Raw genomic sequence first — 25,736 nt, 5'->3', positions numbered from 1 at the left:
TTACCGAGCCATGTGACCAACTTGTTTCACGTGGAAATTTGTCTAAATTAAATAAGAGCTTAGCTTCTTCCCAATAACACGCTTGTGCTGAATGGGTTCTCAGGGATTCTGCCCCTTCGTTTTCCAGCACAAGTTCATGTGCCAAATCGCCAGCACACTGGAAACTATGTAAACACAGGAAGGAGTGGAGTTACTGCGATTTCCCAGAGATGTGGAAAACGCGCCTTTCTTCAGGCTCCGGAGCGCCTCTCTGGTGCTCATTCATCATCTGTGTTTGCATACTGCGGAGCTGCCTTTGGGGAGCACGAAGGGAGTGGATGCAGTTCTTCTCCCGCTGCGAAGCTGCTTTGTTGAACAGTAATATGATATATACTAAATAAAGGTATTACGTGAGCCATGTGGCCCAGGGAGCATAAGGCTGCTTGTTAAAATAGACTCATGCTTCAATTTGTAACTGAGTCTAGGCAGGATGTCCTGATCTGAGAGCTTCATTAACCTGGGACTCTGTGCTTTACAAAGTAGGTTGCGTTGGTTGAAGCCTTTAGAACGCTAACAACCACTTGATTATCTGAATAAAACCGTACATGGGACTGGGTACAGGTCCGGTACCGTTCGGCAGTCCGCAGTCACTTCCTTTACCTGTAATACTCATTTGCACTCGCATGCATATGCAGGGCGAGATTACATGCTATTATTATGTAGGAAAAATAGGCATCAAGTTGTCGGTCGGTGCTATAGACAGGAATCTTTGTGGCTCCATAAATAATTCATGGATCAGTAAACATATCTTTATGCATGGATTCTTGGGTCTGGTGGGCAAGTGTATCAAACATGCAAAAATAATAGATTTACCTCTTTTTGTGCTCATTTGCGATGTCGTTTTAATGTGGAATTACAGTAGCTCCTTAATGATGAGACCTAGTGACAATTCATTAGCAGACTGCGGCTTAGATCAAGTGTTTGATTTGTCTACAAAGTGCGACCAGTACTCAATTATATGAAGTGTATGCATTTCTGTTGAACATAATTTTTTTTCCCTTTTGCTAGTTAAAATAACCTTGAGTTTTGTTTCTTTTTTCTTTTGAAGACCCTAACCAGCAGCAAATGCTTCTGTAATTTGTTCTTCAATAATGATTTTTTTTTTAGAATGTTAAACTGTCATAAAGAAAACAGCTTCAGAATTGCTACCTGGTTTCTTGTTTTCTGCTTAAGGGACAATTGGATAATGGGGAGAAAAGAAATTGCATGTCAAGGCTACTTCAGGTTGTGTCTTCTGGCTTATTTTAAGAAAGCAGAACTTTCCCAGCCATTTTTTTTTTTTTTTTTCATATTGTAGCGTTCTATTTCTTCTTGGTGTAGAAAAAGAAATACACTTCAAATATGGATACGGGACCATATAAATTTCATCAAAAACAAATCCAAATTAGTTTAGTTTTTAGAATTATTTTACATCTTCTAAGACCATCAAGATGTAAAAACCGTAGGCAATAACCTCCCAGATGTTTTTAAAGGATGCCTTTACCCTTCCCTTCTCTATCCCAGCACCTAATACGGTGTGAACATCTAATATGATAATGGCTCTTACGGGTTAATTAATTGTTGAAGTCCAAGACCACGGACTTGCTTTGAATTTCTAGAGAGGCTTCCCCTGTGAATTTCATGCAGATGTCCTTCCACTTATTTTGTATATTTTGTGTAGATCATTTTGCTCAGAAACTAGCAAAGGTGCTGAACCTTCGCTGCTCCCCTTGGTTAGCGTGAGGAGGACCGCAGGGACTCTGGCTGCCGTCCCAGAGAGAATCTCTGCCCCTGGGTTTGGGGCCCAGAGCAACAGCGCCCTGAGGCGGAGTTTAATCACCCAGGGGCCGGGGGGCCAGGGGACCCCAGAGCATCTGGAGGAGAAGCAAACGTCTGGATGGAAGTGCCTGGTATGTAGACCTTGCATGTAAATAACAAGCTGGGAATTCTACGTTTCTTCTAGATCTCCAAATCCTGTTTCTGGAGATTTCTATTTTCAAGGTACTTCTCCAGGGGGCCTCAAATGTACTGAAATCAGGGAATTTTCTTTCTTTCTTTCTTCTCTTGTTGTGTTGTTGGGAGATAGGTAGATTACTCTTGATACTGTAATCGGTTTTTTTTTTAAGTCTTTCTTAAGGATTTAGATACAGCCCTGACAGGTATGGCTCAGTGGGTTGGGCATCCTCTTGCAAAGCAAAAGGTCACCAGTTCGATTCCCAGTCAGGGCCCATGCCTGGGTTGTGCGTTTGGTCCCCGGTCAGGGCGCGCACCAAGGGCAACCGACCGATGTTTCTCTCTCACATCAGTGTGCCTCTCCCTCCCTCTCTTTCTCTCCATCCCCCTCTCTCTAAAAATAAATTAATACCATCTTAAAAATAAGGATTTAGATTACTTCAAATTTTTAAACCACAAAATAAGTCTATCCTGCTTCAAATATGAAATTTGAAATGAGACCGAAGGAGAATAGTACTCACAGCATGCTTACAACGGGGACTTCTTACAAAAGCGCGCTCTCCCTGCCTGCTGTTTGTGGAGTTTATTTTGAGTCCTGGCTCATGCTGGCTTTTCTTTCTGACTTGTTTATATTCTCAGAGTATAAAGATACAGTAGCCGGGAAGCTCCTCTCCGGGAGTCTGCCTTTAGTTCTTGTCTGAGGATTCCTTTCTAAATGGACTCCGGTATCATTTCAGCACGGGCATTGTTTGCCGAAATCCGAGCTGCCGGGGGAAATTAGAGCAGTTAATTGAATATCAAGAACGTTTTGGGGCTTCCGGGCTTATTCACAGGCAGGAGCGTGTAAATCAAATAGCGTATTCTGTACAAAGCAGAGGACAATACAGTTGCCTCCAAAAATTAGCCCGTCGGCCCTCCTCATCTTCACCCTGAGCCTCTAGACATTTTACTTTATAGTCCAAGCTCCCCACCCCACATGCTCCCCAGCACAGGTTGGTGTGGTGAAAAGGCAGCACCCCATGTGGGCGTAGAGGGGACACTGGGTCATTGTGTATTTGTCCCCGTGGGGCAGTAGGGTCAGAGCCAGGAGTGCGGCTTGTGGCTTGGGCTTTCTCCCATCTAGCTTGGACCCAGTCCCGCTATACGTTCAGTAGAAGGACTCATTCCGCAGCCACCCATGCATGACCCGCCGTGCCGTCCCCAGCATCATGCTGGGCATCGGCGTGGGTTATCTTGTGTGTGGAGAAGAAAGGAGTCAGTAGACGTGTGAAGGGCGCATCTTATGCCGAGGGAAAACGGAGCGAGCGCTGTCAGGCCTCCGAGACGGCCGAGTGACTGTGCCCCTTTCGGAAGTTCCCTTTGAGCAGGGCCCCTGAGTGTCGGTGTTTTGTATGAAGGGGCTGGGGGCTGCTTGGACTTATTCTGGAGAAGGCCTCTGAGAAAGGCCTGATGCAGGCCTTTGACCTCCGAGCTTAGGGTACACGTCAGCGGCAGTCCCCGTCAACCCCCAGAAACAAACTGCCCAGTCAACGCTTTGGCCTTCACTCCGGAAGGCTGTGTGTGTTCAGCAGCGCTCCCCTCCCGACACCCCCACAAAACCCCTGGTCTTGCGTGTTTACTTTGCCTCCCCTCTCCTGTGCATCAGGACCAAATCCTGCATGTCTGAGATGTGCTTTAGAAAGAAAAAGAAACCTCATCTGAGCCAAGTGTGAATTTACTTTGTTTTAGGGACCTTGCTTATTTGCAGGAAATAACAGGACCGGTAGCAGACTGTTGAGCTTTTTACGAATACTCAGATGTTCAGTGCCATGAATTCCTGTACTAGCTGGGAGGAGAAGTCACCTGGGTGTTTGTTCGCCCGGCGGGACCCTCCCAGGCCCTGTACCCTGTCGACTCACATGGTGCTCAGTACATCTTGGGAATAAACGTGCCGGCAGAGGCAAGGATGCTGTTTGTCCGCGGTTAGAAGGAAAGGGGACCATCTTGGTTATAATAAATAAACGTCTTCTAGGAAAGCACACTTACGTGTAAATATTTTAAGTTTTGATAGACTTTGTGTGTTCTAAATTGGCCCATAAAATACACCCGCAGAGACGCTTACTTTAAAACTCGGTTTTCCCATTACTCGTAAACAATTAGGCGTCAACTTGTGCCTCCCACTGAAAATATTTACACATCATGTGATTGATGATGTATGAGACATCTCTGCCTTTAGCTCTGCAGTGGTCAGGGTCCTCTCTAAGACTCCATCCTCGCCACTTCAGGATCTTGGGTTGCGGGACCCCGATGGGGCACTGAGCAGTGGATTTTTTTTTTTTTTTTTTTGTAATCTTTTCCACAGCTCCTTTCCCCACACCCTTTATAATCTCCTTCTACCACTTCATTTTTTCCTCTTCTTTCTATGAGTTTCTCTTCTCCCCTGCAGATTGCACACTTTCCATGTAAAATTCTGTGCATTTAGAGTATCCTGTTTGGTTCCTAGTGCTCTCAAAAAGAGAAAGAATAGAAAACTTCACATATCCAGCAAATAAATACTATTCCAATGGCAGGGACCTCTTTAAAACGTCTGCAGAAAAGTAGACACACACACCACAAACTTCCATCTCTACACGCTACCCAGACTTCCCAGTCTGATGATTTAGACACTTTCCGACTGAAGAGGATGGTGCTATTTTTGCCGAATTCAGCATGTTCATGGAGCAATTTCTTGGAGCCAAAAGCCAGCTCCACAGCATTTCTGCTTGGTAAGGATTGGTGGCCTTGCCATGGGGCAAGGGTTGTTGATTCATCGGCCCTTGAGCTGATGATAAATCTAGAAGCTGGGCAGCAGTCCTAGGCTCCCTTAATAGAACCTTTGCAGGAAATCGGCAGCCCAACATTTACGGGAAATCTATGAAAAGGATGCTCAGGAAACTCCTGGTAGGAGAGGCTGCAGGCAAATTAGGGCTAGGGGAACTCTGAGTTTCCACGAGAGGAGGCATCTGCAGGAACCGGGAATACTACATCTAGAACTCGTCACCCTAGAGTGCTTCTGCCTCCTGAGATAACCACTTCCTCTTTATTTGTACATTTTAAGTGCCTAGTATCTTGTACCACGGGTGTCTGTTCCATTCCTCCTAATAGCACCACAGAGCCATCTGTTGTGATGCACTCACCGCTCTCACTGTACATATCCCACTCGTGTTCATTTCCACAGTCCTACATCTATATATTTTTCAGAGATAATGGTATTTTCATTTTAGTTCGGCCTTTAGCAGAGTATGAAACGCTCCATGAGGGTTACCCAGTGTCGCTTTGGCACGTCTTTGCGGAGAGTAGTCTTGGGATAGATTAGCACAAGTTACAAATAAAAATTCCAGCATCCGGAGGTCTCTTCACCTGAGAAGGGGCTGATTTTTTTTTTTTAGGACAAAGGAAAGAAGAAAGACTCTATAAGGGAGTTTTTCAGTTTTGCCATACTTCTCGTGGCCATCCCTCCCCTACCCCAAGGACCATGATGTGTTCTGCCCACAAAATACGAAATAACAACCATTTTCTGCATAACATCTTCTTTAAGAAATCAAATGAGTCATATATAATACGACGTTTAAGTAGGAACGTGGTCATGGTAAATATCCTGACTTACACATGGGATGTATTTTGATGGGGTGGGGGGAACAGCATCTATTTGTTACCGCTCACCTAAAATGCCTCAGTCCCCAACTAGACTGCATATTAGTCAAGGCCTCTTTCTAAAAGACATTATTTTCATGCTCAGAAGATGGAAAGGGAAATAAAAACAGAGTCCTGAAGTAGGTGCATCTAATCGTCCCCAATTTAAACGTAAGTGGTACATCTTTAAGGCAATAGCGATATGCCTTTTCTCCCCCCCGCCAGGAGCGCTTCCATCAATGGGTTTCTTTAGCGTTGATGGTGGTTGGTGCAGTTTGGGGGAATCTGTATTTAGCCAGAAAATGCTTCAGCAGAATGACCTGCCAGATGGGCCCCCTAGCAAAGCACAGAGGCATCAAACCACCACAGACATTTGGTGCTTAGAATAATAAAAAGACTATAAAATTAGATTAGTTGAGTCTAATTTGGAATTGGTATATTCCCCATGCACCCTCGCCGCTCTTGGGCAGATAAAGCCTGGAGATTTAGCGCGGCGTCAGGGCACTGCAACTTCCAGTAAAGGGAGCCCGGGCGCGGGAGAGAGGGAAGAAAGCATGCTGGGAGGTCTCAGAGGGCAGCCAGTGACCTCCAATGATTTACAGGCCTTTAGCTTAATGAAATTGTTTCAGTGACATGACGGTAAGAGCTCGTAATGGATTGGATGCCCTAATGTAATGAAATTACTCCCTTCTGCCTAAAAAAAAAAAAAAAAAATGCGCAATTAATATTTACTGAGACCTGACAGCCTTCGGTGCGCTCGTCTGTGTAGTTCGCTCAGACAGTCAGAGAGGAGAGACGGAGCAGCGTGGCAGACAGGCTGGCTCTGCGGGAGCTCCTGGCGGGGACGAGCAGAGCCTGCAAGGGGTGGAGGGACAGGCGCTCGGGGGACCGGGGACGCCCGGCCGGCCGCCCGCTCGCCAGCACTGCCCCCGCTCCGCCTTCACGCTCTCCCCTTGCTTTTCCACAGGCAACTGGACAACAACCATATCAGCTGCATTGAAGATGGAGCCTTCCGAGCGCTGCGCGATTTGGAGATCCTGTGAGTGGATTTTGCGGTCGCCGCCTTGTGTGCGTGTGCGTGCCTGTGCGAGGAGGAGAGAGGGGGAGTGTGTGTGCAGGGGGTTCCGTGCGGGCGCCTTTCTGGGGCTGCTGCTGCAGTGCTATTAAAATTGGGGACCGGGAGATCCCTCCGGCTCACCTTGGCCAAAGTGTTTGCAGGCAGCAAAGTGTGATTTCTCACCTCCCGCGAACTGGGGCTTCTGCTAATGAAGTCTCAGCTGAGCCCTTTCTTCCCCCGGTGCTCCCGCTGCGTTTGTTGCTGGACAAAACAGATGGGCCGGAGTAGCCCCCCACCTCCTGCCAGCGCGTCCAGGGGGGGGTCTGTCTGAGTGGGGGCGTGCAGAAGACAGGTTCCAGGTCTGGGAGGCCAGGGAGTGTGGCACCAGGGGGTCAGTGAGGAATCAGCCAGAATCAGAAAGGGACCTTGGCACAGGACTAGGGGATGCCAGACAGACAGGTGAAGCCCATTCACCGTTGCTCCTGGGCTCTCACCTCAGGTTTAAATCCCAACTTTAAGCAGTAACCTCAAAGTGGTGGGGGTGGGGCGGGATCAGAGGAAGTGGACCCCTCCCCAGAATCCCACTCTGTGTACCCTGTGTAGAGACGTGGAGCCGCCTTTCTGTGCTCGGGATTGTCACACGGGTCTAGCTAAGGACACCTGACTTCCAGAGGGGGGAGGTCAGCCAGGAGTCATCCTGGGGTCATTCCCACTGAAGTTGAATTGTGTAAGAAAACATTTTGACTGTGCTCACCCCAAGCTACCCTCCTAGCTGTTCCTGACGGGGGGGAAGGTGGAGAGGAGGGCAGTAAGCCTGGCAGAACGTGTGTCAGGAGGGTTCTGTCTCGACTCAGCTCCTAATTAGCTGCGTGACCTTGGGCAAGTCCCTTCCGTGCTCGGACCCTAAGTTTCCTCATTTGCAATAATGAAGAGGTTGATTGCTATATCTTGGGGGTAACTTCTCCTTTCCAAGCTCTATAATAATTGCCTGGTTCTAAAAATGATTTTGATGGTACAGTTCCATCCAGTGAATGATGGGTATGGTGTTTGTTGAGCATCCCCCTGAAAATAGAAAACTAGTCACCAGGTTGCATATCTCTGACTTCTGGAAGAATGAGTAACTGTCAAATAAATAAATGAGTGAATATGTTAAAGATGTCCCTTTGCACATAAAAGAAGGCATAAAAGAGCTTCCTTTCCACCTGGCTCCGCGGACAGTGGTCATGGGTTGGAGAGACCCTCTCCACGTTACACAAGAGGAAGGTGATTCCAAGAGGAATCATGGGAAGCGAAAGGGGATGCTGATGCTGCAAGCTGCTGGCAATCTGATGAAAGCCGAGAGTTCCCAGTACAGAGGAGACAGGACCCGCAGCCAGGGAGGTTAGGTTGTCATTCCTAAGATGGATGGTCTCTCCTCCCCCAAACTCTGACCCCGGAACCGGCAACAAATGCACATCTGCTAGAGGGAGGATGCCAGCCCAGATTTAGTAACCTAGGACTTCTCTCATCCAGGGGCTGGAGCCGAAGAGGGTCGGCATGGCGTTCCCTGCCCACAGAAAAGGCCTCTGTAGAAAAGAGATTATCACCCTATCCTTGGGAAGGATGAGAAAATGCCTTGGGAAGAGATCAGGAAACGGGAGCCGCCCGCTGCCACGAAGCAGCAGGGAGGACCCGACAGCCTGCGCCTTAGTGCTCAGTACCAGGCGTGGCGGCGACCCGCCTGCCCAGGAAGGCTGTCTGGGGAGAGGGAAGTCCTTTGCAGTCGGACACACCTGGGTGTGGAATCCCAGAGGCGGTGGGACTTTGGCCAAACTGCTTAACCTCTCTGAGCCTGTCTTCTTCACATTAAGAAGTGATGCCTTATCTACGTCAGAGGGGCTCTCCATGTGGTGTCCCTTCCACTTTGCTCACACTCCTCCCACCCATGTCCCACCCCCATCAAAGCCCTGTCCAGGACAGAACTGGACTGCTCAAAAAAGTTGGTACCCGGGTACACCCGGCCTCTCAGACTTGAGACTCACAGACCTGTGATGGAAAGAAAAGGGTTCTCGTTCTCCGGCGTTGCAAAGAGCCGACAGGATCTGATTAGTTTATCTTCTCAATTCCAAACAAAGCCAGATCAATAGCTTTGTCTTAAAGGCATGCTCATTTGGCTTCCCATGGCTCAGTACTTAAAATTAATCATAATCAGTTATTCCATGGGTTTTTAATTTCCAGCAGAGGCACATAGCTCTGGAACCATCCATCTTAATGGAGAGCCATTCTGAAATCGGCTAGAACTGACATCTCCATTTAAAGAAGCTCCCCTTCCCAGCCCCAGACCTTCCAAATCTCATCTGCACATTGACATTTTATAATACTTCTCTGTAATCACAACACAGGCACCATAAAAAATCTTGACAATAAAATAAATAGGAACTAAGTGAGGGCATCGTATGTTAACTTAATAAATTCTTCAGCGAGCTTCAGAGAAAGAGAGAAAGGAGTTCACCACTCTTTCCCTAGAAAGGTCATCTTGAAGCATTTACAGCTTTAAAAGGATACAAGTTAAGAAGATAAAACATAGTATTTCAGGTGTGTTTTCTCTCTGATGTTGTACAGCATGAAGGACAGACAAGGAAAGACTCACAATGACCTCATGGAAACGCTCTCAAAATTAACTAAGGAAAGTTTGTGGACCCTTGAACAGCATGGGCGTTAGGGGGTTGCTGAACCCCACAAAGTCAAAAATCTGCGTATACCTTTTGACTCCCCCAAAACTTAAGTTGTCCCTTAGTATCCACAGGGGATTGGTTCCAGGACCCCCCCAAAGATAACCAAATCCACGGATGCTCGAGTCCCCTGTATAAAATCGCGTAGAGCAAGTGCATACGGTTGGCCCTTCGCATCCGTGGACTCCCGACCTCGGGTGGAAAACAGTACAGGCTTTTCGTGAAAAAAATCCGTGTGTAGCTGGACCTGCACTGTTCAAACCCATGTTGTATTAGCGGAAATATGTCACGTGGGCTCCCCCTGTGATTTCATCTTTTCTGCGGATGGAAACGCCATTACACCTCTTTCCATCAAGACTGAGGTTGGTTTTAACGGTTCCATTGGAAGAGAACTTAGGGGGTGCGTTGGCAGGAACCACTCGCTGGTGATGAGGGGAGAGAAAATGGGGCAAGGTTGGAAAAGACTGAGATCTTCCCACCGCGACCTCATTTCTGGCTTATGTGCAGTGGGAGACACGCAGCGTGGAGGGTGGCGGACGAAGGACAGGAGTCAGCACTTCCTCTTTTCCAGTAGCCAGGAGAGGGATGAAGGAGGAAAGCAGAGGAGAGGTGAAGCTCCTCAAGGCCCCGGGCCGCCCCAGGGGAGGAGCCAGCGAAAATAGCCAGCGTTCAGGCAGAGGCCCGTCCGGCACAGTAACACATGTGATCCCGTGGCGTCCCCCCATCCCTGCCCTCCTTGTACAGAGGAGTCACCCATGTCAGAGAAGCCGAGCAACTGCTTGGCTGGGAGGCAGCAGAGCAGTCACCCACTGTCCCAGGCCGCCCTTCCGAGCTGTGCCTCCCGGGCTCTCATGCAGCTCGCTCCCTAGAAGCATGGCCACTGTGCGCCCCGGGGTAGCGTGAACTGGTCCTGAGAGCTAGGCTGGGCAGCCTACCAGCGACTCCAAATTCCGCCAAGGAGGACACCGGTGCCTCCCACAAGCCTGTGGCATTGTCATTCCTGTCACCCCATAAAGCTTGAACATGAATCAAACTCAGGAGGGAAAGAAAATAATCCCTCTTTCTCACTGACTTACATTCTCGTCCCAGAGATGACTCATTCTCACTGCTGGATGTTGCCAATTGGCTTTGGCACTCAACCAGTTGGGGGCTTCATTCCCCAGACCTCCCCAAAACACAGGCCCAACTTTGTGTGTGGCGTTCAAGGTTCTCAGCTGAGGGGCTTGATTTTCTGTGGGTCACATGCCCTTCTGCTACCCAAACCGTCACCCTTTCATTCCCACGTGTCCTACACATGTTGTGATTCACACTGGGTTTTCTCTAAGTGAGGCGGGCTTACATGTGGTTGGGTATGCCAGGACTGCATTTCCAGCCCTGTCTGGTCAGGAATCGGTGGTGGTGGTGCTCTGAGCCGGGTGTTTCCAGTCCCTGCCAGCTAGATCGATGGTGGGCAGACGACTCACCCATTATCCCAGGCTCCTCCCTGCCCCACATGCCGTTCCGGGTCAGAAAAACACTGAATGAAAAAGAAAAAAGTAGGTGTATGAAGGAATGAAACAAAAATGAGAAACTCTAATGAATAAGATAGTTAAATTTTTTCCATAGTAATGTGGCAGAAGAAAAAGGATTTTCAGGCATCTTCTGGCTCTACATGTAGCAACTCAGAATCTCAGTAGATACGCTGCCGGGGAAGCCAGACCCAAGGTGTCAGGGACGCATCCTGAGAACATCTCATCCCCCAGTGAAGGGTCTGCCCTGGATAGATCACTGGTTCCAGCTGATGTGCATGCGGACCCACGGGTGTGCAGAGAACCAGTGTGCACTGTTTTGAAGGCCTCACTCCCGTTTATATCCCCTGCCGGTGTTGGAAATTCAGTGACATTGTCATAGACGGGCCCTGGAAGGACCCTCCTGTCTGCAGGATGACCTTCTTGTTGAGGTAAGGCACAGAGAGGCCAAGTGCAGGACCAGGGCTAGGGGGAGACCCGCGCCTGCTAACGTTGTGCACCTCCCGCACCCTAGTCCCGGCCCCAACTAGGAGACGCCTAGGGCTGGCGACAGCAAAGAAACTAGCACCTGGGTCTCCGGACCCCTGATCCCGTGTTCTGCGCCCGCATCTGGCACCTCCACGCAGTGGGGCTCTTCGGCAGAAACCCCCTGTAACACTGCGTTGGTCCTGTCTCGGCCCACCCTCTGGCGTTTTATCTTATTTAGAGGTTGAGGGAGGGCGAATTGTAGCCGAGCGTCCTGCCTTCAGCTCTCTTGAAACCAGAGGCTGTAAGCTAAACCACAGCCTATACTGCATCCACTGGGGATCTTTCCTTAATCCTATAAACTCTTTTCTAAAAATTGAAATTAGCATCTCATATTAAAACTTACATTTTTCATAAAAAGTGCGGCTTTGGACTTTTAGCAAACCAGAAGCAGCGGCAGCGGTGGCGGTGGCAGCTGCAGTGACAGACCCTCCTCACACCAGGGCTGCGAGGCCACTTTCCCACCCACCTCCACTCAGTCACGTTGCTGCGCCAAGGCAGCCCCACCGTAATCCACTGAAGCAAGGACACCCTGCGTGCTAGCATAGTGCCAGGCGCCGGGGGCGGGAGAGCCCTGAGCGAGCAGGCGGGTGCTCCGCCAGATCAGACTCTCCAAGCCGGAGCTGACCAGAGTGGCTGAGCGTCTCGTGCCAGCAGGGCTGAGTGACGTGGGGCCGGGACGACCACACCAAGCCGGGACACCACAGAAGCACGCAGAAAGCTCTCATGCCCCATCTTCCGGGAAGTTCCTCTCGAGAGCTGAACCATCCTCCATATTCCCTTTGATTTTACAGCAGTTATAACTGGGTTTATGCAAATAATGAGAAATAGGAGATGGGCGCCCCTCACCCCCCAGTTTCTCGTTCCCCTGACCCCTGCATCCGCCTGTGTACTGAGCTCCCTTCGGAGGAGCTTCCGGAGTTAAAGCAGCGGTGGGAATTAATCAGACTTTCTGGGTAGTTCTCGATCAACAACATGCGGGCAAGTGTGCTGTGGCCTGACCCTGAGCCCCACTTGCAAACCCGGAAGAGTGGAGAAGAGGGTTCTTTGCGCGTATAAGAAGGCAGTGAAAAGAAACTGAAGACAGTTCTGATACCCGTGTGAGGGCGCGCGCCCTCTCCTAACTGGGGCTGCTGTCCTGGCTGAGGGTTGCTGGGCACCAGGTGCAGGGACATTCATAGGCATTGCTGCTCCTGTTCAGGAAGCCCAGAGCTTAACACAGGTGGCCGTCTGTTCTGTCCTCAGCTGAGCTTCCTCTGCATGTGAACTAAGTGCTCTGATGAACAAATAACAATATAATATGGTCAATACAGCAGTCCTCCCTTATCCGCAGGGGGTATGTTCCAAGTTTAATTTATAAATGAGGTGCAGTACGAGATCAACAATAACTGATAACGAAATAGAACAAGGATAACAATATACTGGGATACAAGTCATGCGAACGTGGTCCCTCGTTGCTGGAGTCTCAGGCCCCGTGCTTTCTGGGGCAACATGTGGGCATCGGTGAGAACGCATTTTCTGCGCGTGTCTTCCGCCCAAACATTTCATGTCTTTTTCCATCTGAACTAAGCACTTACCACTAACTTCTGCAGTTTCAGGTATGACAGCAAAAGCAGCACCAATTTCCTTTTCCTCCTTCACAATTTCATGGATAGAGATTTCGTTGTTACCACAGATTGCAGCAGTATCAGAATACGTACGGTTTTTTTGTCTCATTAAGTCACCTTTTTGCTTAGAGGAAACAGCTTCTCTTCAGCATGTGTGAACTGCCAGCACAGCTGACCTTGCCCTTTGGGAACATTATTAAGTAAAAGGAGGGTGACTTGAGCACAAGCACCGGGAGACGACAGCCGATCTGATAACCCAGACGGTTACTAAGTGACTCACGTTCCGGTAGTGTAGACGGCACAGATACTCTGGACAAAGGGATGATTCACGTCCTGGGAGGGATGGAGCGGGAAAGAGTGACATTTCATTATTCTACCCAGAACAGCACGTGATTTAAAACTCATGAATTGGCTACCGTAGTGTTTATTTCTGGAATTTTCCATTTAACGTTTTTGTACCGCAGTTGACCACAGGTAACAAACCAGAGAAGGAAAATTGTGGAAGGTGGGGGGCCATGTCGTCGGCAGCCGTCCGTCTCGAGAGACGATGGTGTAGCTTCTTAAGAGTCTATCTGCACCGCCAAGAATGGCTGTGCAGTCCGACTCGGGAGTGACACGGTATCTGTCTCCTCCCGTGTTGAATCGACATCTTGCGATGACGCTGGAGTGTCCTCTCCAGTGAAGCTGAAGCTACAGAGCCTGGGCAGGGTAATATGGAGGGTCTGCTGTTGCCCATGCAGCAGACCCCCCCTCTCTTCGCAGCTGAAGGGTCCAAGGGAAAGACGGAGTCAATACAGCTTGGCTTCAGGTGCGCCGCAGGAGTTGCCGGTGTTGACTACAACGTCAAACCGCCTTAGGGACTCCGGCTCCGGATTTTCTGTCGGGGTTTACTCCCTTAGCCTTTCCCCTGAAGAGGTATGCCGCAAGGCAGCGGAGGTTTTTTGGAGTCAGAGTTTTCCTTCTCTGATGTACCCTGACTGGAAGATCGAACCAGCGACACTTAGCTCGCAGGCCGACGCTCAATCCACTGAGCCAAACCAGCCAGGGAAAGGGGGGCCATGTAATACAGTGATATTAAATAATTATTGGTATAGTCATTATAAATATTATAATGACTATGATAGCCTCCATGTTTTTGCGTGCGCGATCTTCTAGGCGCTATGCTATTGGAATGCAGCACTTTGTGTAAATCCTTGGCACAGCCGTACCGGGCAGATCTTGTTAATCCCATGTTACCTGTGAGGAGCCTGAAGCCGAGGGACGCTGAATGACTTTCCCAGAGTGGCACAGGCGAGCGCAAAGGGGCTGCTTTTCCAGCATCAAGTCCAGCGCGGCCTGATACCTCAACCCCTGCACGTAACCTCTGTGCTAAAAAAAATTAAAAAGAAGAAATTTATTTCAAAACACACAGAGAAACAGTTGTGTGCATCCGTGGGATTACAGGCTGTGATAAATGCCCAGAGTCATTCAGGACGATCGTTTTTTTCGTTTTTCTTTTGGAAAGGTTGACCCAGAGGGCACTCAGAACTGAACCTCTGGCCTGGGCTTAATCAGCGTCACCTCTGAGCTGAGCTTGGCGGGGTGTCCGAGCCTTCCCATAGGACTGGCTGCCAGTCCCGCATCACCGACCTGGGTGGTTTGGGGTACATTTCCTTACGCTGATACAGACGCTGTAGTATCAAGCCCTTAGGGTAGTTATGTGTGTCTGGCAAGTCACGGTCACCCAGTCAGGCCTCTCGTAACGACTGAAGAACAACCTTTCGCCACGTTATTTCCATCCAGAACCTCGCTCGCACAAGCCTGGCGCACAGTAGGTGGTCAAAGTGAACAGAACCAAACCAAGTTGAAATTAACTAACTAAATGGAAGCTCACTTGGCCCCCGTCTCTAGATGTTCTGCTAGAACTAGGTTAAAGTTGTCCCAGAATTAGTTTAAGTATTGAACAATGAAGTATTTTACTGAAACAGCATAATTCTCATATGTATTACCTTTGGTTTTTTTTAATTCCTCCAGCTAAATGGTGATTTTCTTTTTCTTATTAACAATGAACAAAATTAGAGCCTCAGGGAAAATTGGTGTTTTCAAACAGGGAAGACTCATTTTCATTTATTTACAAAATGTTTCACCTGGGTTTCTCTGGGAGATGCAAACATTTTACTTTTTAACAGACTCTGGAATCAGAGTGTTTGTTTAGTCATGACAGAGATTTGAAATAGACCTATCTGTCATGGCTTAATGAAAGTCTTAAAATACCTTCAGAATATGATTTTTTGGTCCTGTGCTTCGAATATTATGGAAAGTACCGATAACTCCTGTTCTGCCCCGAAAAGGCCAGGAAAGGACCGGGGCTCCCTGTAGAGGTTCACTGGTACCACTCCACACCCTCCTTCCTAGTCCCCCAGCCTCCAAGTTTGAGCACAGTCGTACTCTTAAAGCGACTACCTTGGTTTTGAGAACATCAGTTTAAGGAAAAAAGGGAATCTTCTTTTTTTTTAATGAAGATCTTTTTTTTCCATTTAAATAAGCACTACTTTAACAGTTCAGGTAACTAGGATCTGGGGGGACCTAGTGGTACCTGTCTGGTTTCCTTTTCCTGTTAACTGAAGGCTGGTTAGTTTAGTCTCCAAACTGAAATGTATTGTGTGCATTCCTTGGTTAAGAGGCTACGGTAGAGATCCCTGAATTGTTCTTCACCAGAAGAGGACCTGTAATGGGTAGGACTCCCCTTATCCACTTCTATGAGTGGCACTTAGGTAGAATCAGGTAATGGAAGGTCCCAGGGGCCATGGACTCCAGCCTCCAGGTTTCTGGACTGAAATTCTGGTTTGACAAACTAGGCTGGGGAGCAATATTTTGGTTTGCTTTGTCCCGCCTAAAACAAAATGGAAAACTAGCTCTGCATCTTTGAAAAAAGATTCCAGAAGGTTTTCTCTCGGGGGGTAAGATAAGGAAGCCAGTGGGGAAATGCCACCAGAGCCATACGGGGCTCAGTTTGCTCCCCGAACGGAGCTTCTGCACTGGCTGGGAAGCGTGCTTCTGCTCGGAAGGTCAGCCTCTGCCCTCTCTGCTGGGCGGCCAGCTTTGGTGCCCAGTATTTGAGCGCGTTCAGTGAGTATCTTGCCCTTTGACCAGCTCTCAACTCATGGCTCTCTCATGGGGCTCCAGACCAGGGGGCCATGATCCCCTTGAAGAGCCGAACCTGCCTGTTGCGGCTGCTGCCCCTTTCATCCAGGATGTGAAATATTGGATGCTTTGACTTACCTGTGGCCAGGAGTCCATGGCTCTGCAGAACTGGGTCTTGAAAGCCAAGCTCCTAGGAACTCCAGCTGGAAATTGACCTCCTCCTGCCAGTTGGCTTTATGGTGGGGAGGATGGCATGGGGAAGCCAGGGACATGCAGAGCTGGGGAGAGTCAGAGCACCAGTCAGCCTCTCCCTCAGCTCCTGTTTCCTGTCTGCCAAGGCACTCAGGAACCGGGCATGGTGAGGAGGAGGGATGAAGGGAATACGATTCTGCTTCTCCAAGGTCATACCTGGAATCGCAGACAAGCTCTAGAGAACCCATTCTCCTTCCACTTATAACTACATCAGAGGACACACACCCCCACTATTGACCCGTAGGTTGAATGAAACCTGCAGATGTGGGATTTGATATCTGTTTTGTGTTGTTTTAGTCTTTCCTGTGTTGAATTCATTCCAATGTTTAAAACTCAGGTGATTTTATTTAAAAGTGTGTAAGTTCAACTTGGCCTGAGTAGCTAGAAGCTCCGGCCGGCACACGGCTGTGGTGGTCTAGAGATAGCCTCCCTGTGACGGAGGCAGCGTTGCCTATCTGTGCTGTCGGATGCTGCCGCCGCGAGCCGCATGCGCCTCTGGAGCGCCTGAAATGTGGCTAGTGCAAATGAGAAACTGAATTTTTAATCTTACTTCATTGTAATTGATTTAAATGTAACGGCCACCTTCTCGCACAGTGCAGGTTTCGAGCTGAGTGGTGGGCACCCCGTCTGGGCTGCTCACAGCTTTGAGTTTGGCCAGACGTCCTGTCTGTATACAGATCTGGGCATCCACAGTCCCTCCCACTGCGGTCTGGAAAGCTGTCCCCATTCCGGCAGTGCCATGTTAGAGCCAGCACAGGCCCCGTGGGAACAGGGTGGGGGCACTGCAGAGGACAGCTGGCCCCACCACTTCATTTTAAGACAAAGAAATCGCCCCAGAAAGGTGAAGTGACTTGCCCACAGACTTTTTTTTTTAATAATTTATTTATTTGTTTATTTATTTTATTTTTAGAGAGAGGGGAAAGGAGAAAGAGAGGGAGAGAAACATCAGTGTGTGGTCGCCTCTCACTCACGTCCCCAACTGGGGACCTGACGTGCAACCTAGTCATGTGCCCTGACTGGGAATTGAACCGGCGACACTTAGCTCGAAGGCCGATACGTTGCTCCCAGCGACTCTTTTTCGATGGCTATAAATGTAAATAACAATGCAATAATTCGTATTTTATGTTTTGTTCTATTTTTTTGTACCTCAGGTTATATATTGGTATAACTTTTTCTCATGTTGATTCAAATTTCAAATTACGCGTGGCACTCAAAAGGCTTAATGAAGCCAGCCTCTCTGTCCTGCCATCCCATCCTCCTTTTATCTCCCGCATTTTGCCAGAGGGAACATTTTACATTCAGCTCAGGACCACACCCTTCCTTCCTAAGGCCTTCCCATCTTGCAGCTGCTGTTTGGGGGCTGACAAGCCCAGAGCCCCAGTAGGTTGCTGTCCAGTCAAGAGCAGTCTGGAAAGAGATGGGCTTCCACTTTATTGAGCGTGGCTACTGGTGGGGACCAGAGCCCAGTGAGTAAGCACCAGGTGCCCCTGCCGGTCTTTGAGCCCCAGTAGCCCAAGGTGTGAATTGCAGCCTGCTCCCTTCAAATACCAGAGGTAAGAGCAGGACCTCTGCAGCATCTCGGCCCAGGAACTGAGCCTCATGCATCTCGTGCGGTTTTCCTGCTGACAGATCTGAAGCGGCTCAGTTCCCAATGATACCCAAGAAACGACAGGTGCGCTTGCCCCGGGAACTGAGGAGCAATGGGCAGAAACCAGACAGGAACACACCTGCCAGACAAAACGCGGTTTTACCCTGTAAACAGAAACTTCTTCAGGGCTCCTCATCCTCGAGTAATGCTAAGTGGGGAAGGAAAGCGTTGAGTAATTTCCAACCACTTAAAGGTAGTTCATTGAAATATTGGGTGTCTTGACTAGTGACCGCCCCTCAGTAGGTGCAGTATTATCACCCTAAGGCAGTTAAGGTGCTTTGATTATACACGTACCGTGGAACCTCGGTGGTCGAACTTAATTCGTGCCAGAAAACTGTTCGATTTGTTCGAAAACTGAATCTTCTTTGTTTGGTGCCTTAGAGACCGTGACTGATCACACAGGTGTCCGCATGAAAGGGTTGTCAGGTAGAGATTCGAGACCTGAAGTTTTGTTAGACAACCGAGACATTTTTTCCATGAACAACTTGGTCAAGAACCAAGTTGTTCAAGAACCAAGATGCTCAAGAACCAAGATTTGGCTATATATGCTAAACATGTACTTGGTACATATATATCATGTGAAATATATGTGTCAAGCGTATACACACATACACACACATATATATTTGATTCAAATCATTAAATTAACCAGTTTGGCTTAGAGGCCAAAAACTGGCATCTGAGGGCCAGATTCAGCGCCTACGTATGTTTCATTTCTGACTTTTGTCCCTTAAGGTTCACCTAAATTAAAAAAGCAGGCGACTGTACATAAAATGTCTGGACGTCTGACTTCTTCTTTTATTAAAAAATGGGAACGACGGGCAGCCCTGCACTCCCGTCCCAGCATGGCGGCGGCCCTCCGGGATGAGAAGGGACGGTCACTGAGCAGAGTGGTGCTGACACAGCCCCGTGCCACCCATGCACTTACTCAGGCGTCCGGGGCTCCGCGTAGGCAGCCAAGTTCGTACTCCTGGGCCAGCCCAGAAGGCTGTTCAGAGGGGAAATGTGGTTTTCATCAGAAGATGGAATAAGTGTGACCCTTCACATTTCGAAACTAATTTCTCTAGTCTGTATTCACTGAGTCGTCTCATGTGCCAGATGTGAGGCTTGGCCCTGCCTTGAGGCGCAAGACAGGCATGTGCCCCGTGCTCTCTCAGTGTGCATGTTGCGTTCCCCTTCCTCCGCTCTTACCAGGCTAGATGTCCAGGTCAGCTGAGGTAGGAGTTGTCGTCTTTCTCCCCGACAAGGACAAACGCAATGCCCAGTCGTGTAGGTTGGAGGTCGTTCTTTCATTCTCAGCCCAGTGCGGACACCTGGGCCCACTGGATGCTGCCTGGTTTCTAAATAACGTAGCAGAGAAGGTTGTTGTCCAGGCTCCCAGTTTACAGGGGATGGAATGGGATGAGGAGACCGAGGCCATCTCATTTGTGTTGCTGTGTAAGGCCCATTTGACAATGAAATTGGTCACTGGGAGGCAGCTGAATCATTCTGAATCCCTGCCAGGCCTTATCTGGGCTGTTCTCAGTGCATGAGTAAGGCATGCTTCCGGATCCGGGGACCAAGCACACGAAGTACCGTGAAGACTTATGCTACCAGCATCTGCTTTGAGCCATGTCAAGATCTGAAAAGCCATCTCTTCCCCTCTGGATCTTCCATTTTTAACATTCATTTGGGAGGCATCTTTTTTTGTTGTTCTTTAACACCGACGCTCTGCCGGGTAGCCCAGGATGAGTTTCTGTCTGTTACAACATGAATATATAATGAAAGGAGGAACCAAAGACAAGCCTTTCTGCTAAGGAATCCAGATCATCAAAGGCAGCTGATTGTTTTTTATTTATTTCTGTAGATTTTTACATGACACCTGGAGACCATTTAAAATGTTACTTGGCGGTGAGAGCTCTGTTTAAAAATAACACTCACCCCGGTGCCAAATCACTTTGGAGTCGGGTACAAATATTGAGACAAAAACCCCAGCTGTTATTGCTTTGGCTGCTAATTTGAGGTGTCAAATGAGAGGCCGGCTGCTATACGTCAGTGAATAAGGCCCCTCGTGAGATCATTATGTTTTCTAACAGTGGAGAGTAATGGACTAATCAGTGCAGCATCAGTTGTTTTCATTATGTGCCCACACAATGGTTATGAGCTTTAATTTAAACGGTCCGAGGGGAGACCAAAGAGATGAGTGATGTGCGGCACCCAGGATAGTCCAGGAGAGCAGGTAGCGTCGGAGAGGTGGCTTCCCGCCCTCTTCTCCTCTGTCTCCGTGTCTCTTCCTCCCGCCTGTCGGCCCTCAGAGACTCAGTGCCTGCTCCAAACAGGCAGAAAATGAGCTTTGCTGAAGGAGATCTGTGCTCTCGGTCCTTCTTGGTACACGTAAAACGTCCAGTCAACCAGGCTGACAGTAAGGGTGGCCTTTGGTACACGTAGACTTGTTAGCCAAACCTTGACCCCAGAAGGCTTTGAGACGTAATTGTCTCTGCCCTCGTTCTCTGTGCTGAGCGCTCTCTGTTCCTTGCCAAGAGGAGGGTCTGGTAATGCTGTTGCTTTGAGCAGCCTTGGCAGAGAGACAGACACCCCAGTCCCTGCCACGTCAAAGTCTGTGGAAGTTGGGTCCACTGCTAACCTACCTGACTCACCTGCACCTTGGGAATCGGATAGCTGCCGTCTCTCTGAAGACGATCCTGTAAGAGGGAGGTTGGTGAAATGGTTGAAAATACAGGTCCTCATGTCACACGTGGAATATTGATTCCGCAGCTCCAGAGCTATGTGATCGGGTAGAGTTCAGTGATCTTTCTAGGTTCCAAAATAAAAAAGACAGTAGCATCTCTGGACGGTTGGGAGAATTCAATGAGATGATGTGAGAAAAGTGCTGAGCCCCTGGGAGTTCAAAACGGGCCCTGTGGGAAGTACTTAGACCTTCTGGGCTTAGCGTGCTGGCCACTGGGCACCCACAATTACAAGTACAAGTCAGGGCCTCTCGAGGCTCACTTTAAGAAGACAGCCTGCTGCCGTATCTACTGCCGACTCACTAAGAGTCTCCTTCCTAGGGAACGGTAAGGAGGGAACCACCTTACTTGTCTATCCAGACTTAAGAAGTCAGTCAGCCGTGAGATTGGGAAGAACAGGCCAGTCTACCTGGCCCAAGGAATCTGGATCCACACCTGAGTGTGGGGAAGAAGAGGGGTTCCAAGAGGACCCCAGGAAGGCTGGCACCCCGGGGGACTGCAGGGGCACTTCCTGCGGATGCCTGGTTTTGCAATTACGTGATGTGTACGTGCTCGCAGATAATATTGCTGCATTAGAGCCAATTATGTAGTGTTATGGACACACAACATGCAGATTGCACCCGGAGCCAGGAAAGCACAGAGTGATAAAGCGAAGGCCTGATCGGAGGAGACAAGGGAAATGTCAGCCTTATTAACGTTGCTGTCGTGGGGTGGCCACAGCTGGACTTGGGTCCTTGAGGGATGCAAGGGGGAACCGCACCTCACCATCCAGCAGAGGACAGTGCGGAGCTGGGCGCAGGCGCCATGTGGGAACTCTCCCAGGGTGATGACAGCCACCCCCATGGAGGGCTGTGTCCTGTCCCAGAGCCTGGCCTCCCTGTAAGCCGGGAAGCACTTCCACCCACATGAGAGGCCTTCAGTCCCGGCCTCTGTGCCGCCCTCCACACTTAGTGAAAGGCTCTGATCTTGGCCTTTTCCCTTGTCCAGTGGTTTCCAACTTGAGCTGGCATGGGACTGCTGTGCAGGGCCCATTAAAACTCAGAAGGCTGGGCCTACCCCAGAGCTTCTGATCCAGTATATGCGTCTCTGGCAGGTGCCTGGGTCATGCTGCAAGGCTGGGGACCCCACTTCAGGAACCACTGCCCAAGTTCACGCCATGCCCTGTCTCTGAGCAGGCCTTCCGCATGCTCTGGTTCCATCACAGCATTGCAGGCTTGGGGAGCAGTGAGACCCATCTTCCCAGGTGGGGTGAGAAGGGGGCTGTCTGGAGTTAGACAGCCAGCTTTTGAATCCCAGCTCAGCCACTTGCTGCTTGGGCTCTCCTGACAATAGTGTTTGTTTCTGTTTGTTTGTTTTCCTTTTCTTTTAATTTTTTTCTTTTATTATTTTTAAAGCATATTTTATTGATTATGTTGTTACAATAGTTCCAATTTTTCCCCCTTTGCTCCCCTCTGCCCAGTCCCCCACTTCCCCCAGCAATCCCACCCCCCTTAGTTCATGTCCATGGGTCGTGAATATAAGTTCCTTTGTTTCTGTTTTTAAGGTGTGCAAGCCTCTGACCTATCCCCTCTCCTTGCAGAGTAGTTATGCGGCCTGCCTGGCACATTGCATTTCGTCACTGGCAAAGGCAGGACCAGCTCTGCCCAGCTCTGGAGCAGCCAGAGGTCGGCAAGCGTTGTCTCTAGAAAGCCAGTTAGTAAATATTTTAGGCTTTCAGGCCATATGGTCCCTGTCGCAACTACTCAGCCATTGTAACAAGAAAGCAGCCCTAGACAGTACGTAAGCAAATGGGTAAAACTTTATTTACAAAAACAGGCCATGGCCAGATAAGATTTGGCTTGCAGGATGTAGCTTTCCAACCCCAGAACAGACTAGAACGTGTACCAGTTCCTCACGCAGTTATCATTCCGGGGGGTGGGGGTGGGGGCCTTGTCTTGGGGCAGGACCCCAGCATTTCAATGAGGAACACAGGGAAGCACCAATTTTTTCAGGTTGTTAAGGTTCGGCTTGTGCACTGGAGAAATAGTAGTAAGTTCACGCACCCCCTAGTGCCCTGGAAGAAGAGTGTAACATCCTCTTTCTGGTCTTCGCAACTGAGAGTGGGATCCATTGGTAGAAGTAGCATTGTCCCAACAGGTCATTTTAATGTGGAAAATGATCCCTTTTCATTAGGCATTTATGCTCCACGTCTGGCAGAACAGGAGAGACACCAGACAGTGTGCAGGTCACACTTAGTCTCACTATACCTACGGGGTTTATGATGGGGAAGGGCTTTACCGGAGAGAGAGGAGGGAGGAAGACTGTCCCAGGTCCTGTGGTGGGATTCGTTGCCAGTCCCTACTGAAATGCCCATTCAGGAGCTTGCGATGGTGCAGAAAGGGGAGGCCAGAACAGTCCTGATGTTTTATACAATTAGTTTGACTCTGAACTTGGAAAATGCTGAATTGGAAAGATTTACTTAGGGAGAAACCTCCAACCCGGGTGACTGCAGGTAAAGCCTATTTTCCCCAACTGTTTCTGAAGGCGCAGAGCGGTGAGGGTGAGGCTAGACCCTGGAGCTGGCAGAACTCTGCCCGGAGGCGGTGCGGCGGGAAGCACTTGAGGCTGATGGGGGGGCCCCTGCAGCTCAGTCTGAACCCGCTACCCGGTGGGGGCGGGAGCGGGTCACTGGCTGGCCAAATCATTTCTTTTTCCATTTCTTGCTTTTTAAAGAAGTTTATAGAAGAAGGAGCAACAGGGGGCTTGTCCTGTTATTTCGAGCTTTGGGTCCCGGAGTGGCCGTGACAGATGACATCCATGCTGCAACAATGAAAGCAGGAGGCACTGGGCAGGTTGGGAGGAACTGGGGTGTAAAGAAAGAGCAGTGAGGCCTGAATCCCCCAGGAGCCCTGTGCTGTCCTGGGGAAGCCCCTCACCTCCTGCAGCCCCACGTTGCTCGTCTGTAAAATGGGAATCATAACTCCGACCTCAGAGCGCTCCCGGTATTAAATGAGATGCGTGTGAAAGTGCATTGTAATCTGTAAAGGCCCAAACGAGCTACAGTAAGAACAGCTAGTAACTACAGACCGTTGCCTACGAGTCAGGCAGGGCGCTAACAGGTGTGCTTTCCATGCCTGCTTTAAGGACATGGCGGTCAGCCACGAATGCTCCCCCAAAGATGTCCGCGCTTCATCCCAAGAACTTACGGCTACAATATAAGGACTTGGCCGATGGGACGTGGCAGATGGGACTGCGTATCAGGAGAGGGAAAGACTACCCTGGATTATCCAGTTTAGGGTCTAAATGTTGCCCATCACAAGGGTCTTCATTAGAGAGAAACAGGAACTCACAGCCAGAAGGAAGAGGTAGAAGTGACTCATGGAAGGGGCCACGAGCCAGGCCATGCGGATGACCTCTACAGGCTGCAGAAGGCAAGGCAGCCAATTCCCCTCCTGACACTCCCAGAACAAACACAGTCCCGCGGGCCCACTTTAGACCTCTGACCTCCAGACTATAAGGAATAAACATGCGTTGTTTTGAGCCCCTGAATGATTGGTAACCTGTTCCAGCGGCAACAGACAACAAGTAGAGGCATCACTCCCAGAGTCAGGATTGTCTGGGCTCATATCCTGGTACCACCACGTGCTTCCTCCAAGAAACAGCGATGGTGACAAAGGGCCTGCCTCCCAGGGCGCTGGAGGAAGTCAGGAAGAAGGTGGCCCCAGGAGAACCCTTAGCCCAGCCCTGCCTGGCATACAGTGAGCTCAGTTAATATTGGCAGTTATTAGTATCTTACCATTTAATCACCACTGAAGCTACGCGATCCGTGTTATTACTATTTTCTCCACGTTATAAAGGAGGAACCCCCTGCGAGCTAAGTGTCGCTGGTTCGATCTTCCAGTCAGGGCACATCAGAGAAGGAAAACTCTGACTCCAAAAAACCTCCACTGCCTTGCGGCATACCTCTTCAGGGGAAAGGCTAAGGGAGTAAACCCCGACAGAAAATCCGGAGCCGGAGTCCCTAAGGCGGTTTGACGTTGTAGTCAACACCGGCAACTCCTGCGGCGCACCTGAAGCCAAGCTGTATCGACTCCGTCTTTCCCTTGGATCCTTCAGCTGCAAAGAGAGGGGGGGTCTGCTGCATGGGCAACAGCAGACCCTCCATATCACCCTGCCCAGGCTCTGTAGCTTCAGCTTCACTGGAGAGGACACTCCAGCGTCATCGCAAGATGTCGATTCAACACGGGAGGAGACAGATACCGTGTCACTCCCGAGTCAGACTGCACAACCATTCTCGGCAGTGCAGATAGACTCTTAAGAAGCTACACCATCGTCTCTCGAGACGGACGGCTGCCGACGACGACGATAAAGGAGGAAACCGGATCAGATTAGGAAAACTTACTTAACAGTTGCACAGGCTCCAAGTGGCAGAGCCAGAGGCTAAACCAGTGCTCCTCTTTTGAGGTCTATGCTTACCCCAGCTGCCCCACTGTGTTGGGGCTATGACAATGACCCCTCCAACAGATGCCACCTCCTCAGGCAGGGGCTCCCAAACCAAATAGAACACAGTGCTCCCTGCACAGGCAAAAGCCACCAACACTGGAAATCAAATAAAGCTGTGTTTATGAAGGAAACAAAAACTTGAACTGCCCTGGACATCAGCGTCTAGGAGGTCACCAGCCCTCGGACACCCCCGGGCTGGCCAGCTCCGTGCAGCAAATCATGGCATCTGAGTACTGTGTTTAGTCATTTTGGTCCTGGAATAATTGCTATTATCGTGAATGTTTTATAGCCCTCATTATGGCTCACATTTAAATATCAGTGTAGTAATGCATTAATAAGTCATCGCTGCCGGACCACTGCCGGATGCCGTTAGTCGGAGGCCCGCGTGTAACTGCACTGTCTGTTCAGCTCAATTAAGGCTGGCTGTGAACCCGACCTGGTGTTGAGTGGCTGGGCCTGGCTGGAAGGAAGCCGC

At 49.6% G+C, this 25,736-nt stretch overlaps 1 protein-coding gene across 1 annotated transcript in view; it reads left to right on the top strand.

Moving 5' to 3' along the window:
- SLIT3 (slit guidance ligand 3) overlaps positions 1-25,736 on the top strand; it is a 519,220-nt gene that overhangs the window by 379,275 nt on the left and 114,209 nt on the right. Inside the window, exon 6 of the mRNA XM_090288559.1 lies at positions 6,590-6,661. Coding sequence (XP_090144685.1) covers positions 6,590-6,661 — 72 coding nt within the window. The remainder of the gene's footprint in view (positions 1-6,589; positions 6,662-25,736) is intronic.

The sequence above is a fragment of the Furipterus horrens genome, unplaced genomic scaffold (genome assembly GCF_987537825.1).
Source record: "Furipterus horrens unplaced genomic scaffold, mFurHor1.1.pri manual_scaffold_10, whole genome shotgun sequence".
NCBI classification, from domain to species: domain Eukaryota; kingdom Metazoa; phylum Chordata; class Mammalia; order Chiroptera; family Furipteridae; genus Furipterus; species Furipterus horrens.
This window is presented reverse-complemented; position numbering and strand designations above follow the sequence as displayed.